This window comes from Dromiciops gliroides, chromosome 3 (genome assembly GCF_019393635.1).
Source record: "Dromiciops gliroides isolate mDroGli1 chromosome 3, mDroGli1.pri, whole genome shotgun sequence".
NCBI lineage: Eukaryota > Metazoa > Chordata > Mammalia > Microbiotheria > Microbiotheriidae > Dromiciops > Dromiciops gliroides.
In genome coordinates this window covers 154,070,642-154,091,015 of record NC_057863.1, presented here as the reverse complement: position 1 = coordinate 154,091,015, position 20,374 = coordinate 154,070,642, and the positions used below count along the sequence as shown (strand labels likewise).

Sequence of the window (20,374 nt, the reverse complement as noted above, 5' to 3'; positions counted from 1 at the left end):
GGTACTTTATCCACTGTGCCACCTAGCTGCCGCCTCATTAATAATCCTTTGGGGATTGTCTTGGATCATTGTATTGTTGATAATAGTCTGCTCACTTCACTATACATCATTTCATACATGTTTTTCCAGGCCTTTCTGAAGTCATCCTGCTTGTCATTTCTTATAGAACAATAATTTTTTATCACTATCATATACCACAGTTTGTTTAGCCATTTCCCCAATTAATGGTTATTCCTTTGATTTCCAATTCTTAGCCACCACAAAAAGAGGTGCTATAAAAATATTTTTGTACAAATAAGTCTTTTTCTCTTTTGGGGGATGTCTTTGGGATACAAACCTAGCAGTGTTATTGCTGGATCACAGGGTATAAGCCCTTTGGCCATAGTTCCAAATTGCTCTCCACAATGGTTGGATCTTTTCACAACTCCACCAATAGTGGATTAGTGTTCCAGCTTTCCCACATCTCCTCCAACATCCAATATTTTCCATTTTTGTTATATTTGCCACTCTGATAGGTGTGAGGTGATACCTCAGAGTTGTTTTAATTTTAATTTAATCAATAATGATCTCAAGCATTTTTTCACATGATTATAGATAGCTTTGATTTCTTTGTTGGAAAACTGCCTATTCATATCCTTTGACCATTTATCAATTGGGAAATGACTTGTATTTTTATAAATTTGACTCAGTTCTCTATATATTTGAGAAATGAGGCCTTTATCAGAGTGATCTCTTTTCAGTGGTATGTACATGATATCCACTATGATGTTATGGGAGTCAGTCCAAGTTGTAGAATATGAAATGTGGATTGGGTAAATAATGGTGGTAATGTTAATAATAATTCTAACAGGTTTATAGTCTTTAAATGTACACTTTTCAGAAAATTAGTTTAAGGAGACTTGAATTTAGATATTTTATCCTATTTACTCTTATTTTTCATAATGAATTTAAAAACATTAAAATTTCAATGTAAAAGAACAGAAAATGTATATGAAATTGTGGGCTCTTCTGTACAGTTTTTTTTTTTAATTTTTTTTTTTTTTTGTGAGGCAATTGGGGTTAAGTGACTTGCCTAGGGTCACACAGCTAGTAAGTGTTAAGTGTCTGAGGCCGGATTTGAACTCAGGTACTCCTGACTCCAGGGCCGGTACTCTATCCACTGTGCCATCTAGCTGCCCCTTCTGTACAGTTTTTAATTTTAAAAAGTAGTAACAAAACTACCTTCTTTGTTTCCCCTTCTTAGCTTTCTTCTACTTTCTTCTGAATGCTACTAAAAGTTTCTATTGACATTTATTTTCATCTTTTTTGCATCAGTATTACTATTCACCAACTTATGTCTCCTCTTCTCATTCCCCTGCCATAGAATCCTACTTGTAACCAGCAGGTATAGTCAAACAGAACAAATTGAAACATTGGCATGGCTAAAAATGTTTTGTCTCATTCTGTACCTCTAGACCACTCTGCCAAGAAGTGGGATGCATGTTTCTTTTTCTTTTTTTTTTTTTTTTAGTGAGGCAATTGGGGTTAAGTGACTTGTCCAGGGTCACACAGCTAGTAAGTGTTAAGTGTCTAAGGCAGGATTTGAACTCAGGTACTCCTGATTCCAGGGCCAGTGCTCTATCCACTGCACCACCTAGCTGCCCCGATGCATGTTTCTTTATCTGTCTTCTAAAGTGAAGATTGATCACTGCATTGATCAGACTTCTAAAGTCTTATAAGTTCTTTTCTTTTATATAAATTATTCTCCTGACTCTTTCCACTTTACTCTTTGTCACATCTTAGAAGTTTTACTGTTTCTCTGAATCCCTGTTGTTTGTCATTTCTTGTAGTGCAATAATCTTCCATTATATTCATATGCCATAATTTGTTCATGTTTTATAAATTGAAGGGCAACCTTATTGTTTCCTGTTCTTTGCTATGATTTAAAAAAATGGTGCTTTGATATGTTTGTTCATATGACTTATTTCACTCTTTCTTTGACCTGCAGTTTAGTGACTTTTGAGTTGTTCCAAATTGTTTTACAGATTGGCTAGATCAATGCACAGTTGTACCTCTAATGCATTAGTATGTCAGACATCTTCTGGAGCTCTCTGTCTCCTTTCCTTCTCTCTCTCTCTCTCTCTCTCTCTCTCTCTCTCTCTCTCTCTCTCTCTCTCTCTCTCTCTCTCTCTCTCCAAAAAAGGAGTGCAGCTAATAGGTCTTTTTATTTCTTTTAGTAATGGCTTCATCCTTAAATTGTAAAGGGTCAACAAAGGGAAATTCTTCTGGATCTGATTCTTACTAAGAGGGTCCTGCCTGTCCTTTCCCTGACTGGAGTGTAAATGATTGGAATGTAGAGAGAAGTGAACACTTGCTCCTAGAGTTTGTGATAAAAGAGAGGAAACCTAGACAAAGTTTGACACTAATCCTTGATTTTGGGAAAGCAGATATATAAGCAGAGGAAAGATAGATTCCCTTGGAGTAAAATGCTACAGGGAAGTTAGTCCAAAAAGAATGAGAGATGCTCCAGACAAAATTCTGAAGACACAAGGGAAAATTATTTCAATGAGAAAGAAAAATCTAATTTGTCTGAAGAGAGTGGTTAATATTGATACACAGGGAACTCACTACCAGCTTAGATTTCAGAAAGAAATATATAGGAGACAGCAGCAAGGTCAGATAACAGAAAATAAAGCACAATCCTATAAAAAAGAGTATTAGGAATATAGAAAACCAGAATGAGCTGAGGCTAGAGAAGGAATCTAAGAGCAGAAAAGGGTGGGTGGTTTTCATAGCTTTGTTTTCTTTGTTTTTGCTACATTGGAAAAGAAAGGAGTCTCCAAGAAGGGTTTGTTTCTGTTCTTGAAAGGGATGAGAATAACAATAGAGAGAAGACAAAGCACCTTGATCCTTAATTTAAATAACTCCTATTTTCTTTACCAAGGAGAGTGATTCTTTAAAATGGATATAACTGAATAAATATGACTGATAAGGAGCTGACCCCCTAAGATAAATTAGGAGTTACTAAGAAGGAACCTAGCTACCTTCAGAAATTCAGGTTAGCCAATGACTTCATGAGGCAACCAGAAATATTAAAACAAAGTCAAAAGGCTAAAAAAAATAGAAGAAAATATAGGGCACCTCAGAGCAAAAATACTGACTTGGAAAACAGATCATGGAGAAAAATATTAAAAATCGTTGGAATGCCTGCCATTACCAAAAAATAATCTTAGACATATTCCACAACTTCTTTCTTTTTTTTCCTCTTTCTTTCTTTCTTTTTTTTTTTTGCAGGGCAGTGAGGGTTAAATGATTTGCTCAGGGTCACACAGTGTCTGAGGCTGGATTTGAACTCAGGTTCCTCCTGAGTCCAGGGCCAGTGCTTTATCCACTATGCCACCAAGCTGCCCCTGTATTCCAGGAACTCTTAAAAGAAAACTGCCGTAGCTCTTAGAACCAAAAAGCAATGTAGAAATAGAAGGAATCCACCTGAAAGAAATCCCAAAATGAAACCCCCCAGGAACATTAAAGCCAAAATGCAGAACTTCCTTGTCAAAGATAAAATATTGCTTGCAGTCAAAAAGAAAAAAATTCAATACTAGGAACCACAGTCAGTATCATACATGACTTAGGAGCCACTATTTTAAAGGAAAACAGATTATTATTTGTCCTTTGTCGTCAAAGAGGACCATGACATCAGTGATGTCATGACTTGCCCTGAATTGGATTTAAGTGAGGGATGGCTGTGCAAAGTCACCAACATCACTCTCTCCTCCACAGCCATCTGGGTCCAGTGGCAAGATATACATCAGGATGACAAGAAATGGCCCTGGATGTTTAAGGCAGTTGGGGTTAAGTGACTTGCCCAGGGTCACACAGCCAGTAAGTATCTGAGGTGAGATTTTAACTCAGGTCCTCTTGACTCCAGGTCCAGTGCTCTATCCATGCACCACCTAGTTGCCCCAAGGTAATATTCCAAAAGGCAAAGGATGTGGACTTAGAGCCAAGAATAACTGATCCAGCAAAACTGAATATAATGTTATAGGGGATGGGGAGTGGGGAAGGGGGTAAGAGGACTGCTGAGCATTCCTGATGAAAAAACCAGAGTTTCAGAGAAATTTTGAAGCTCAAATATAGGAGTTAAGAGAAACATAAAAAGGTAAATAGAAATGAACAATACTAAAGAACTAAACAAGAATAAACTGCTTACGTTGGAAGAACTAAGAGATCAAAGGCCCCCAGATTGAGCACAGAAAATAACAGCAGAAAAAAAAAACCTGTATCCTGAGATAGTATCCCCTAAGCCTCAGGACTAGAACCCAATAGAGATGGAGAAGATCAGGATTCAAACTCAAAAGATAGAGAAGTTAAAATAGCTGCTTCTAAAGCTCCAAAGAAAAATGTATAATGGTTATAAGCCCAAAAGAGTTCTTTGGAATAGCTTAAAAAGGACTTTAAACATCAAAGAGGATGAGGAAAAATTAGGGAAAAAAATAAGAGTAATGTAGAAACTTATGAAAAGAAAGTCAATCAGTTAGAAAAAGAGATCGAAAAACTTACAGAAGAAAATAGCTCCTTAAAAATTTGAATTAAGCATGGGGAAGCTAATGATATGATAAGATATCAACAAATAATAAAGCAAAATCAAAAACGTAAAAAAAGAGAATATGAAATAATTCATTACAAAAACAACTGGCCCAGAAAACAGATCGAGGAAAGACAATATAAGAACCATTGGACTACCTAAAAGTTATTATTTTTAAAAAGAGTCTAGATACTATACTTCAAAAAATTATTAAGGAAAAATGCCCTGAACTTTTAGAACTAGAAAATAAAATGGAAATTGGAAAAAAAAATCCACTGAAAGAGATCCCAAAATGAAAACTTACAGGAACATTATAGCAAGTTTCAAAGCTCTCAAGATAAGGAGAAAATACCACAAGCAACTAGAAAGAAACAATTTAGATGTTATGGAGCTATAGTCAGGACAACACAAGCTTTAACAGCTTCTACCTTAAAAGACTGAAGGGCATGGAACATGATATTCCAGAGAGCAAAAGAGCTGGATTTGCAACCAAGAATACTTGCCCAGCCAGCAAAGTTTAGCTTAATTCTGCAGGGGAAAAAAGGTATTTAATGAAGTGAAGGACTTTCAGGTACAGAAAGTTTGGCCTACAGGAATCAGGAGAAATATAAGAAGGTAAACACAGAAGACTAATTATAAGGGACTTTATAAGGTTAAAGTGTTTACTTCTTAAGTGGGAAAATGTTATCTGTAACTTTTTTTTTGGGGGGGGGGTGAGGCAATTGGGGTTAAGTGACTTGCCGGTGCCACCTAGCTGCCCCAACTGTAACTCTTTTTTTTTTTTTTTTTTTAGTAAGGCAATTGGGGTTAAGTGACTTGCCCAGGGTCACACAGCTAGTAAGTGTTAAGTGTCTGAGGCCGGATTTGAACTCAGGTACTCCTGAATCCAGGGCCGGTGCTCTATCCACTGTGCCACCTAGCTGCCCCAACTGTAACTCTTTTTTTTTTTAGTAAGGCAATTGGGGTTAAGTGACTTGCCCAGGGTCACACAGCTAGTAAGTGTTAAGTGTCTGAGGCCGGATTTGAACTCAGGTACTCCTGAATCCAGGGCCGGTGCTCTATCCACTGCGCCATCTAGCTGCCCCCATCTGTAACTCTTAAGAATATTGTCAATATTAGGGTAGTTTGAAAGAGAATGCATAGATAGGTTTGTCTTTAAGTTGATGATGGGATAGTCCTAAAAAATAAAATTGGATTGGGAAAGGTAAAATGGAGCAATTATCTCATACAAATGAGGTGTGACTAGAAGAACTATTACAATGGAGTGTACAAGGGGGTGGAGGTCTGGTAGTGATAGAACCTTATTCTCATCAGAACTGGGTTAAAGAGGGAATAACATACATCTAGAAGGGTAACATCTTCTTAACTTACAGAGAAATAGGAGGGTGAGGAGATGGGGTGATAGAGGGACTCAGAAGACTGTATGATTAAGAAATAAAGTGCAAGGGAATAAGATTAGGGAGGAACTCTTACAAGGCTGTGTAAATTAAGAAATAGAAGAGCAAGAGGAGAGGTTAACAGAATTAGAAGGTGTGTGGTTTAGGGAGTTATTAGTCCAAAGTAAATTAGACATCTGAAAATAGATGAGGTAAAAAAGAGGAAAAGAAGGATAAACAATCAGGGGAAACAGGATGGAGGGAAATATATAATTCATAATTATAACTTTGAATGTAAATGGGATGAACTCACCTATAAAACAGAAAAAGCAGAATGGATCAAGTCAGAATATGACTATGTTGTTTACAAGAAACACATTTAAAAATGAGAGACTTGCATAGAGACATACATAGAGAAACACAGATAGAGTAAAAATAAAGGGCTGGAGGAGAATTTATTATGCTTCAGCTGGTGTAAAAACAGACAAAATTAACGATAAAATAGATTTAATTTAAAGATAAACAGGGAAACTACATTCTGCTAAAAGGTACCATAAATAATGAAGTAATAGCAATACTAACCCTATATGTACCAAATCCATTAGCAACCTAATTTTTAAAGGAAAAGATAAATGTGGAAATAAAAGGTAGAATTTTTTTTAAAAACTGCAATAATGGGGGACTTCAACCTTCCTCTCTCAGAACTAGATAAATCTAACCAAAAAAGAAGTCGTCGAGGAAATGGAAAGAATCTTAAATATAAATAATAGATATTATATATATATATATATATATATATATATATATATATATATATATATATATATATATATATATATATATATATATAATAGAGGGAGACAGACAGACAGACTCAAATTGTCAGAGGCAGGGGCAGCTAGGTGGTGCAGTGGATAAAGCAGCGGCCTTGGATTCAGGAGTACCTGAGTTCAAATCTGGCCTCAGACACTTGACACTTACTAGCTGTGTGATCCTGGGCAAGTCACTTAACCCCCATTGCCCCACAAAAAAAAAAAAATTGTCAGAGGCAGAGATGATCTTAACAGAATCCAAGTTTATCATTCTTTTTTCCACTACAGTACATTATATAATTTAAAGCATTGTTTTATTTTGCTATTTTAAAGAATAATTTTGAGGCAACATCAGAAAATCTAGTAATACTATTTTCTTTTATTTACCAAAATTCTTTGAAGCACATACATCTATATGTAGGTAGGCTAATAATGAGTATTTTAAGATGTGAGAAAATAATTATTAATAATGAATTTCTAGGGGAGACCCAGAGATCAATTTTAGTGCCTCTCTCCCTTTCCCCAGAAAGTTCACCTCTTGCCTGGGATGAGCCCAAGGGAACAAAGGAAATGGAGATTGATTCTTTTGTTTAGCTAAGTGAAAAAACTCACCTTGACAGTGGAATTTGTTCTTTTGCATACTTTTTAGCCCACCCTCAAATCATGTCAATCAATGGAACTGAATGGTGCTGTAACCAGTTAGCTTAGATCAATGTATAATGACCCACCTCTATCTAAACCCTTGGCCACACGAGGGTATCTCTCTCTTTGCTTTCTCTTGCCCCTCTCTCTGGCCTTACTCTTGCTTGGTGCACACTCTTCCTCTTAGGACTATATAGGTATGAAGGCCTGACACTGTGAGAAATTAGGGAAACCCTCAGTCAATTTTTTGCTGTATATTAATTAAAAATAAATGCTAGGGGCAGCTAAGTGGCACAGTGGATAAAGCACTGGCCCTGGATTCAGGAGTACCTGAGTTCAAATCCGGCCTCAGACACTTGACACTTACTAGCTGTGTAACCCTGGGCAAGTCACTTAACCCCCATTGCCCCACCAAAACAAAACAAAAATAAATGCTTACTGCCAAAATGGGTACAATAGCAATTAATACATAAATAGAAATTAATTTATAAAATACAGTAATAACAATAATTTTAGAATACTTCTACTATACTCTGTTAGGAAGATAGCCATCAACAAAAATCAAAATATTTTAAAATTATTTCACTAAAATAATAAGTATGACATATAATTACTTTATAATGTTTATCTTAAAACAATCATTGTGATAGTTTCTCTTTTAAATAAAATCCTTTTAATACAAACCCACTTAAAATGAACACTTAGATCTTCAAAAATAAATTTTTATCCACCCAGATTAGTTTATTTAAAACAAAATAGTAGTCATTATGTGAGAAACTAAAGAAATAGAAACAAACCAATGCCACCAGGCAATCCTTTTTAAAGAGAAAATCATTGTTTGTTACAAAGCAACATTTTAACAACTGGAAATGAGTACTGTACACAAAATACTAAAAAAAATTATTTAATATATACTCTATTGATTTAGAATTTGTTATTATTTTAGTGGAGCTGAAGTTTATCTTTATATTAAAAAGTTTTTGGGGCAGCTAGGTGGCACAGTGGATAGAACGCCAGCCCTGGAGTCAGAAGGACCTGAATTCAAATCTGGCATCAGATACTTGACACTTACTAGCTGTATGACCCTGGGCAAGTCACTTAACCCCAATTTCCTCACCCCCCCCAAAAAAAAAGTTTTTACATAAAAACTGTTTTATGGTGGAAAAACATTAAATATGGAGTCAGAAAACTAGAACCAGAGTTCCAATCCTAACTTTGTGTGACTTTGGCGAAGTAATTTAATCTGTCATGTTCTAGTTTCTCAAGTATGACTTTTAACGTAGCCTACAAATATATATGTAATCCACAAATAAATTAACATTTTACAGTAGGGTAAAGGGGATATTTAACATGCTGAAAAGAGTAGAATCTTCAAGCTCCTGAACAGTATCTATTTTGATTCTGTTGTTTTAAAGCAAGCTTACAATTTCTACCTCATGACAGTTTGTTAGCATATAGAGATAATATCACCCATACTTGAAAGTTAGAAAACTTCATTTTATATTGATTTCGCAAACTAGATTACTTTTCTCCAGCTAGTTCAGATTTGTAAGGTTTTTCTGGATATGGAAGTTTGCCCTTTTTTTTTTTTTTAAAGAAGACACCATAAACACATAACATATTCTTGTTATGTGAAAGTAATTTATGTGATGCTATTTTAGCAGTGCTTATTTTGCATTCTGCCTAGACCTCTGACTAATAATGGATTCCCCCTTTTTAATTAAAAAAAATTATTAATGATTTTCTTTTCTCTTCTGCCTCCTTCCTTCTCGTGTGTGTGTGTTGTTTTTTTTCTATGCTAGGTGATCTTGTTTTCATCCTTTTAGATTTCAGAGCTTTTAGATATATTTTTAATATCTAAGAGTCTATTAAAGCAAGATCAGATAGAACCAAAGTTATTTGTTGTACAACATCTATTGCTGCATGTTCATTTTTCTCTCACAAAATTAGTTGGAATGATTTCATCTTCTTACCGAAGAGTTTACAGATTTTTCCTTATAAAATGTTTATTTCTGTGGAGAAGTTGTTGAGATTCATTAAGTTGGCATAGTGCTGGACCTGGAGTAAGGAAACCTGAGTTCAAATACAGTCTCAAATACATACTGACTATATGACCCTGGGCAAGTCTCTTAACCTCTGTCTACTTCTTTCCTCATCAATAAAATAGGAATAATAATAATAGCACCTCCCTCCTAGGGATCTTGTAAGGATAAAATATTTATAAAACATTTTGCAAACCTTAAAGCACCATATAAATGTTAACTATAATTGCTATTATCATTACCTCTGTCAGTTTTTAGTGCTGTTAGATTTTAGTTGAAAAATTGATGCTTATGTCCTACTGGAAACTAATAAATTTGAAAATTATTCTGTTATAGCCATATCTGCTGTGTCAAACTCACATGTGATTGGGCAGCTAGGTGGTGCAGTGGATAAAGCACCAGCCCTAGATTCAGGAGGAACTGAGTTCAAATTTGAACTCAGACACTTGACACTTACTAGCTGTGTGACCCTGGGCAAGTCACTTAACCCTCATTGCCCTGGGGGAAAAAAAAAGAAAGAAAAGAAACCTGAAACCTGAAAAAACTGTTTATAAAAAACTTACATGTGATTAACATGTAATTCCATGTATATTCATTTCCATTCCAACTAGACTATTGTCACAAACCCTATCCTATTGTTTCCTACCTTCATATCTTTTTATATCATGTTCTCCATGCCTGGCATGATCTTCTTCCCTTTCTTTCTCCATATTTTCCCAAATCTATACCCTATTGAATATTTTTTCCTTTTCTTTGTGACCCAATTCAAGTATTTCTGCCTTAAAGGTATATCCCCCAACTATAAATTATACCTTTCCTCTTGAATCTCTCCAATTAAACTGTTTAGTGCTTTTCTTACATACTTATCATAACTTGTATTATAGCTTTATTATTATTATTATGGCTTTTTTATGTAGTTGACTTCCAAGCAGATCATAAGCTTCTTGAAATCAGGGGCTACAGTGCATTGAGTAAAGAAGATACTTAATAAATGCTTGTAAAAGTTAACTGAGTTGACTAAAATAAAAAGTGAGAGAAACAACTCACTCTCACTCTGCCCAGGATAGTTGGGGAGGAGGGCTAGAAAACAATACAATAAGAGACTTTTCTCACTTATTTTAGTTTAGGTGCATTTTAGGGTCTTGACTCCTACTCCTTATTCTGGAAGGGAGAAGTTAACAGGGGAAAACAATTTACTTAGTACATTTTCCCTTTCTTAAGACACCTTAACTCTTTCCCCAGGTAGTATGGGGCAGTAGGGACTTAGATGGAAAATAAATGAAGTCCCAAACTGGGACAAGTAGGGGTGTCTAAAGTGTCTTGGAACAGGTTCCAGGCAGGATTGACTCATTGGGGAAAAGAAAAGGACAAGCAAATTTAGATAAGTGCCTACCTTCCAGCATACCAACTAGACACTTGGAGGTGGACACTGGTCAGTATCTCTTACTTTTGACTGTATACCATTACTAAAATGTGTTTTTTCTTTTCACTTTAGGCCTAGGCCATATTTATTTAAAGGAGATCATAAATACCCTACAGTTACTGAGAACCTACCAGTGATCATACTTTATGCAGAAATGGGTACTAAAGACTTCAATAAATTTCACAAAATTCTTTCTGAGAAAGCTCAAAAGGAAGAAATTCTGTATGTTTTCCGACATTATGTTCAGGTATACTGTTTTTATGTTGAATTCAGCATGACTGATAAAATAATTTTATTTAATTTGTGTAATAGAAAGTTTTCCTTAGATTATAATTTTCATGCAATGAAATAGGCATAGAAATCTACTGCAGTTTGTGTTCATCTTTTTGTATACCACATTCATAATAGTGGCTACTTATATTTATATGGCACTTTCTTTACAAAGCACTTTCTTCACAACCTTATGAGTTAGATAGTGCAAGTATTATGATTCCTATATCATTATAATGAGGATACTGAGATTGAGAGGTTATAAATGGATTGCCTAAATTCACTTAGGTAGTCAATCAGAGTCAGGACTCAAACTGCATTTAGATGGCACATTGGATAGAGCACTGGACCTATTCAGATTCAACTGGTCTCAGTTTCCTCATCTATAAAATGGGAATAATAATAGCACCTACTTCCTGGGGGTGTTTTGGACTTGAAATGAGATTATATTCTAAACTGTAGGTTGGGGACATACAAATGGAAAGTTACAGCTCAAGGAACTCCCATTATAATGGGGGAGATAACACCTAGGGAAGGTTTTAGTTGCAAGTCAAATGGGAAGTTCCTGTGGCCCTTAGAGTGCAGTAGCAAAGCAGATAGTGAGGCCTCTTCTTTACTATTATAAGTAAAGCAGTTGAAAAAATATTCCCACTGGACACAAGTTAGTTTTATGCTTGAGTAGATCAGAGCAAGAAGGTTATCTAGTTTGGCCCTGAGGAGGTTAGGTGAATTGTCATAGTGATGGTAAAAAGGAGAGACAATGCATTTGAACACAAGGCTACCTACCTCTGATTCCAAATCCACTGTTCTCTGCCATTTAGACCACACTGCCTCCCATTTTGTTCAAATTACTTTTAATTTTAAAATTAATCCAAGTTGGGGCAGCTAGGTGGCGCAGTGGATGGAGCACCAGCCCTGGATTCAGGAGGACCTGAGTTCAAAATCGGCCTTAGACACTCGACACTTACTAGCTGTGTGACCCTGGGCAAGTCACTTGACCCCAATTGCCTCGCCAAAAAAACCACAAAAACAAACAAACAAACAAACAAAAAAACACACCAGGTTATACAAACAAAACAAAATTCATTTGGATTCATGGTTGTGTGTGTGTTTGAAATTTATGTTATTGCTAAGTGTATAATTGCAGCCCTGTAACAATAATTATAATATCTAGCATTTATATAGCACTTTAAGGTTTGCAAAGCACTTCACAAATACCATCTCATTTTATTCTCACAACAACCCAGGGGCAGTATGTACTATTATCATGCCCATGTTCAGATGGGGAAACTAAGAAGAACAGAAGTTAAATGACAATCAAGTTCACACCATTATTATGTATCTTTATCTAGATTTGAACTCAGGTTTTCCTGAATTCAGGTCTGGCATTCTATCTATTATGCCACCTAGCTATAAGTACTTTTCAATTAAATACACATTATGTATGTAATAATGATAATAGGTGACCTTTATATAATGCTTTAAAGTTTGCAAAGTACTTTAGTTAGCTCACTTGATCTTATAACAGCTCTGCAAGGTAGGTACTACAGCTATTTTATCCACATTTTACAGATGAAGAAATTGAGGCTTCAGTTGTGATTTGCCCATCATTAGATAGATAGTAAATGTCCAAAGCTGGATTTCAACCCCAGTTTTTCTGAATCTTGGTTCAGCACTCTATCCATTATACTTTATTATATGAAGGTATGATTTGTATACATGTGCTGTATGTGTATGAAGATGTAATAAACACACACACACACACACACACACACACATATATAGGGTTTGTGTTGGGGTGGGGAGGTTGAGGAAGGGGTGGATCTAGGTGTTAATATTTATCTGTATAGGAAATTCTTGGTATAGAAACACCCCCTAATGATGAAAACTGATAACTTGTCTTGAACTCACAGTCTTGATATGCTAAAATAGACATTGACAAGGTCATGTTCAGTTCACATAGCCTAGCACTGTTAAACAAAATATTTAAACAAGAATCCTAGCTTGTTGTTTTATACTACACAGCAGGGAAACTACTCTTGATTTAAAGTTAATGAATTATTTGGGGATATGGCCTTTTGATATCTTTTATGTTACAGAATTTATACTGAAACAGATTATTGTACCTTCATCTCTCCCTGTTTGATGGCATCTTGCTAGATGGAAAGTATAGTATAGTCCTATGATGTTTTCTTTTTTCTATAAAGTATTAGTATTATATTTATAAAGTCATTAAGTAGAGAATAAAGTTTAACAGGACATTTTTATGTTTTAAAAATCTTATACCTATAAGCTAATAATATTTTCAGTAGAAAGTCACTTTCCTATAGTACATAGATGAAAGTTTTGAATAGCTATTGACATGGTGCCAAGCACATAGAAGATAAATAATATCCAACATTTCTGATGCTTAAGCAAATACCCTAAGGACTTCTGTTAAATGGCTGTTGTTGCGTTCTAGCCACATATATATATGAAATTATGTATATGTTGCGTTCTAGCCACATATATGTATGAAATTAATAAAATGGAATTTCTTTAAAAGATATTAACAAATTCCCCCACATCAATTAGTCTAAACCAGTGAAATTTAAGTTATTGAGTGCTATTCCTTGTGGCTGACAATTTTAATAACACTGTGGATCGCCAGTTCTAGGTTCTCAAGGATCTGGCCTACTAATTTGTTGATGTAAGTCATGGAATTAGCAGTCCTACTAATACCAGCTCAAGCCATGATTCTCACATACTAGTATGAATCCTCTAACTCCTTAGTCTCATTAACCTAGACAGTACTGTAGCCTTTCTGAGAGCTCCTTATTATTCTTTAGAGGCAAGAGAAGAAGCCTCCACTTATTACTGTGAGTCTCCCTGAAATCTTTGCTTTTGATCCTGAAACCAAGTATGAGGTACTTACTTGAATCACCTTAGCCCACCAGGAAAGTATCAGAACAGGAATTTCTCTCAGTTGTGGCACTAGGTTGTTCCTTAATACATTAAAAATACACTATATGATATATAATAACAAATATGTTACTTCTTAATGTCTACCTAGCTAAGATAGAGATGAAAGTGATTGAGGTAGCTGTTTGCAAAATTACAAGCTTAATCGTCACTGCTAAACCTACAGGCGCACTATTCAAAGGAATGTGGAAGATGCGGTAGGAACCACCTTCTAGGACCAAAAAAATATATAATTGAAACCTGATAGTAGATATTTCTTGATTTAATTCTGTCCAAAAGAGAATTTATTCTTTATCCTCTGCTCCCAAATCCACTCCTCTTTCAAGTGCCTTCTATTTGGGTTGAGTTACTCAGGTTCATAATTTCTGTGTCATTCTTGACTGTGCACCCTCACCGAAATATTCAGTCAGTTTCCAAATCTGTCTGTCTCCATGTCTGTTGTATCCATCTTTCTATTCAGATAGCCACTATCTTAATTCAGGACTTCATTACTTCTTACCTGAACTATTATAACAATTATCTAATTGGTTTCCTATTTCATGTGTCTCCCCTCCACAATCCCATTTCCACATGATTGCTAAAGTCATTTTCCTAAAATACAGGTCTGACCATATCACTCTTCACTTAATAAACTCTAGTAGCTACCTATTTTAAAATATTACCTTTTCTGGAAAACCTACTTTTCCAACCTTAAAAACATTAATCTCCCTGATGCACTTTGGTCCAGCCAAACTAGCTAACTTACTGTTCCTCACATACTACATCCTTCTGTCTTGGTGCCTTTGCACTGGCTCTCCATCATGCCATTCCTTCCTCTTTCTAGAATCTTAACTTTGTTTCAAAACTCAGCTCAGGTACCACTATTTACATGAAGTCCCTCCTGATCTCTTACCACCTCCCCACACCATTCCCCATACCTAATATGGAGAAGGAAGTAGTAAAATGTAGGAAAGATTGTTTGTCTCTCCACTTGACATCATGAACATTTAGGATTGCAAATCCAAATTTACAGTCCAAACACTATATCATAATACATTTTCAAATGGAGAAACAAATTATGAATTTAATAAGCATTTGTGTTAATTATTGAAAAGCTAATAATTTTCTGGGATTGATAATGGAATTGGTTGTGTAACATTGCATTTTAAAAAATGAACTATTTATCAGCATATGTTGGTTTTAACCATAAATTTGCTTATCAGTTGATTGACTTTTGAGTAGCCTCTTTAAATGTATTCTTTTTTTTTTTTTTTTTTTGGTGCGGCAATCGGGGTTAAGTAACTTGCCCAGGGTCACACAGCTAGTAAGTGTTAAGTGTTTGAGGCTGGATTTGAACTCAGGTCCTCCTGAATCCAGGGCCAGTGCTCTATCTACTGTGCCATCTAGCTGCCCCCTAAATGTATTCTTAAATGCAATCATATTAAATTAGAAACTTTAAAAAATTCAACTTTATCAGATTACTGAAATTATAAATAAATCAGTTTTCACACATCCTATCTTCTATTATAGCATGTGCCTAACAGTTTTATAGTTAGTCTGAGAACCTGACAAATTGTATTTCTGATATGGGCAGTACCACTAAGTATTTGTTCGCATATTTCAGTTCATATAATGAGTCTGAATATAGCCTGTTCCTCCTGGTGCATAAGACACAAAGAAGGTGCTAGCCTGTGTTGGTCAAGGAAGTTTCCTGTGTCATTGGAATCACAGGTCCCTATCTCTATCTCTGTGATATATGGTAGTCTATGATATAGATATTTAAGGGTGCCTGACATATACCCTTTGGTAGCTGGGGGGGGGGGGGGAACGACAGAGATTTCAGAAGCAGGAAGCCGTGAGAAAGAAAGAGGGTGTTGAGAGAATCACTACACACTGTCCTCTTTAACATGGATAGGGTTGCTAAATGAACTTTATCTGATGAAAAGCAAAGCCATACAATACCCTATTAGGAAAAAATATAGTCAAATGTGTGTTGGGGGCCTACCATCTAGCCTATTGGCTGTGTATATTATATACAGCAACCAATCGGTATCATAAATTCAAAAAGATTTAGGATTTAAAGGGACCTAGAGGTCACCTATTAGATTGCATATCTTTCTCTAAGTTGCTAAAAATCAAACCTTACTTATGGTTTTATGTCATCCTGATTTAGGAAAGTTATGACTGGCTTTTTATTTTTTTGGGTGAGGCAATTGGGGGTTAAGTTACTTGCCCAGGGTCACACAGCTAGTAAGTGTTAAGTGTCTGAGGTCGGATTTGAACTCAGGTCCTCCTGAATCCAGGGCCAGTGCTCTATCCACTGCACCACCTAGCTGCCCCATGACTGGCTTTTATTTTAATTTGTGACCCTTTAGCAAATCAAAAGAAAAGATAGACTTAAATACTTCAAATTTATATTGTCATTGCTAGAATGATATCATTTGCTACCACATCAGCCATTCTTAAAGCAAGATTTATCTCTTATTCCTTTGAATCTTTTGTCCTTCATATCTAATACACTGGTAAAATCTCTCTTTATCTGTAATTTAGGCACAACAATATTGGGCCATAATATTTAAACGTTATACTAATGATTAGGAAACAATCAAAAGAATTTTTGAATTGCATACATATATATATGTGTATGTGTGTATAAATGTATATACGTAATCTATACTAGATTTATCTCATTGGTATATGGAACTCCCATTAAGAAGACTTCTACCAGGGTAGCTAGGTGGCACAGTGGATAGAGCACCGGACCTGGAATCAGGTGGACCTGAGTTCAAATGTGGCCTCAGACACTTAACACTTGCTAGCTGTGTGACCCTGGGCAAGTCACTTAATCCCAATTGCCTCACCAAAAAAAAAAAGAAGACTTCTATCAATGCAGATCAGCAGCTGCCTCCCAACTTAAAGACTGCAAGTTAGCTGGGGCTCTGAGTAACTGTGGGTTATTTGAACTCAGGTCTACTTTATTCTGAAACCAACTCTAATATTTTCTTGGTGGCCTTTAGACTTAAAGTTGTTTAGGGGTTTAGTATCAAAGAATTATAGAATTTGGAATAAACATTATATGTCTTCCAATATCATTCTTATGTCAAACATTGGTTTAGAAATCTTGAATTAGTAACCAACTAGTGAAGGAAAAAATAAAGAAACCTGGTATGGTAATGGGTTAAAAAGATCCAGTGCTTTTTTGTTAAAAGCGTTTTCAAATGACATAGGCAAAAGAACCAAGACAGTGGTTATCATACTTTTATGTTAGGATTTACTAAATAGTACAAATAAACTATTTATAAATTGTTATATTATTTTGATTTTATATATATATATAATATACATGTTAGTTTTTTATTGTTTCAATTTCTTTTTTTTGGGGGGGGGGGGAGGCAATTGGGGTTAAGTGACTTGCCCAGGATAACACAGCTAGTAAGTGTTAAGTGTCTGAGGCCGGATTTGAACTCAGGTCCTACTGAATCCAGGGCCAGTGTTCTATCCACTGCACCACCTAGCTGTCAGTTGTTTCTTCTTCTTCTTCTGCTGGCAGGGCAATGAGGGTTAAGTGACTTGCCCAGGGTCTCACAGCTAGTTAAGTGTCAAGTGTCTGAGGCTGGATTTGAACTCAGGTACTCCTGAATACAGGGCCAGTGCTTTATCCACTACACCACCTAGCTGCCCCTTGTCAGTTTCTTTTTAATGGAATATGCTTTGTATTTACACACATCCTCAAAATCTTAAACAATGTAAAAGTATATCCTAAGGTATTTCCTTAATAATCATAAAGCAAATTATATGTTTTCTATCAAAAGAAAATATTCTAACTATTTAATCTTTATAAACTTAATTTTTTAAACAGAAACCAGGATCTAGGAAAATGAACTTGTCTGGATATGGTGTGGAACTTGCAATTAAGAGTACTGAGTACAAAGCACTAGATGATACACAAGTTAAAGGTAAGTTTATTTCCATGTACTAAGAGTAGAGTCTTAACAGTTATCACATCCTAAATATGCTCATTTTTAGGAAAAATAGTGTGAAGTATAAACTAAAAGTAGCCTGAGATAGTGAAAAAACCAGAGAACTATATTAATCAATTTCTGGGGCAGGGGATAATTTATTTTTAAACTCATTGTACATTATCTAGTGACTTATTAAAAATTTCATCATAAAACAGAAAATTATCTAGCATGTTACTCAATTTAAGTGTACTTTCATTTATGCTCTAATGCACCTAGTAGGTGCATCTTGTATATTCTCTACACATATTTGATTGATGAATAAAAGAATATTAATTCTCATATTATGAATGATATTATATGATTCTTGGTTATATCAGGGATTTCTAAACAAATTCTCTTGTTTTACTTTATTATTACATTCCTGTTCCTTAAACTAATGTTTCAGATAATTGATTAAAACATGGAAGCCTTCAAGAACCAATGTACTCCCGAAAATTCCTCTGAAACTTTTACATGTTCAGATTAATCTGATACTATGCTTGCCTATGTTTCATTATTCACCAAACATGTATACGTTTAATGCACTAAACTGAGACTCTCCTAAGAATGTTCTAAGAACCAGAGGATAAATGAAATCTGATCCCTGTACTCATAGCACTTGTGCTCTAGAAGGGATGTTTAGACATATACAGAAGTTTATAGTAAAAATTTTAATTACAAGTATTTAGGTGAAGTGCTATGAAAAACCTCAGAATAGGGAAGAGTACAAGTCCATCTTGGGAGGGAATGGGAGTAGGAAGAAGGTATTGAAGAAGTTTTCGTCGAAATGATAATATATATGACACTAGAAAGTGAAGGTAATCAAAGATGACATTAAGGTTATAGATGTGGCTGATTAGGAAAATGGTTGTACAATTGAAAGAGGGAAGAAAGTCAGAGTAGAAGTTAAAACTTCTTTTCTCCCTAAAGGGGGAAAGAGGAATAATTCAGTGTTAGGCATAATGATCCTGAGGTACAAATTGGACATCAAGGTTGAAAGAAGTAGGTGGCTGAAAATATGCTTTGGGATCTTGGAAGAGCAATCAGTGCTAGTGATGTGTTTTGAGGGTCCTTTGTATAGAAATGATATTTAAATTGTCGGAAGTTTGATAAATGAACTAAAAGAGTTGTCTAAATGTTAAGTGATGGTGATCACTCAGTTCAATGGGAATATTAGTTTTTATGATTCTTAATAGAACATAAACTTCTTGAGTTCAGTACTTTCCTTAGTGTTTTCTTTTTATTTTCAATGCCAGGTGCATAGCAGACATTTCCTGAATGCTTATTGCTAAATTGGACTCAATTCAGGATTTGAATTGTTGTCATGTAGAAGACAACTTCTTTCTTTTTGACATTCCCTGCTCTCTTATATTCCATGGGGTCACACACTTCTTGCCTCTTGAATTACTTAGAGTCACTGCTCATCAACAATTGGAAGAGACTCCACAGAACATCTTTTTCCAACCTCTACCTAATCAAGATCCCTTCTACAACTTCTCAAAATCTATAACTGAAAACCTCGAGAAGTCACTATCACCAAGAGAATCCATTCTATTCCTGGAGAGCTCTACACCTATAAAAATAAATAACATTTTGTGTTGCTGTTTACAGTTAATTTCCCAACCTTCTGTCCAAATTCACTCAATTTATGAATTTTAGTTTCTCATTTAGCAGCTTCCCATACAGAACTGCTTTGGCCCCAGTCTTTTCTATGCCTTTTTAAGGTCACACATATTTCAATTGTGGTGTCATAGCTAATGTAATTAAAAATTTATATTACCACAATTTAAATATACATGGACAAAATGTTGCATAAAATTGAAATAGTGGTAGTGATGGTAGAATAATGATTCTTCTGCAGCTTGTCTCTTAGAGTACATTATACTGTCCGAATTCCTAGTTAGATGGTAAATAACATTAGATTCTTGAAGTAGTAAATCCTTGTTCTTCTAGTCATGAGAGAAGCCAAGATGAAATCATTGGATTTTAATTGTGCTTCTATTTTAACCATAATTTTATCTTTAGTTTTTCTTATAAGTATTCCTTGAAGTTAATTACAATAACTATAAAAATATTCTACATTTTCTTCCTTTGCTCAATGAATATCACAATACAGCTATGAATAATAATACAGTGATAGAGGATGAGAATGAACCAACTGAAGTGCAAGGATTTCTCTTTGAAAAACTGAAGTAAGTCAACCCAATTTTCAAAATAAAATCTTTGTTTTTATCAGATTAACTCTTTTGAGATGAAAGAGAAAGTAATCAGACCTTTCTAAAAACATGGAATTCAATTTAATTT

The 20,374-nt window shown here is 35.1% G+C and overlaps 1 protein-coding gene across 1 annotated transcript in view; it reads left to right on the top strand.

Moving 5' to 3' along the window:
* UGGT2 (UDP-glucose glycoprotein glucosyltransferase 2) overlaps positions 1-20,374 on the top strand; it is a 235,755-nt gene that overhangs the window by 31,242 nt on the left and 184,139 nt on the right. The window contains exons 5-7 of the mRNA XM_043994943.1: positions 10,932-11,106; positions 17,929-18,025; positions 20,187-20,262. Coding sequence (XP_043850878.1) covers positions 10,932-11,106; positions 17,929-18,025; positions 20,187-20,262 — 348 coding nt within the window. The remainder of the gene's footprint in view (positions 1-10,931; positions 11,107-17,928; positions 18,026-20,186; positions 20,263-20,374) is intronic.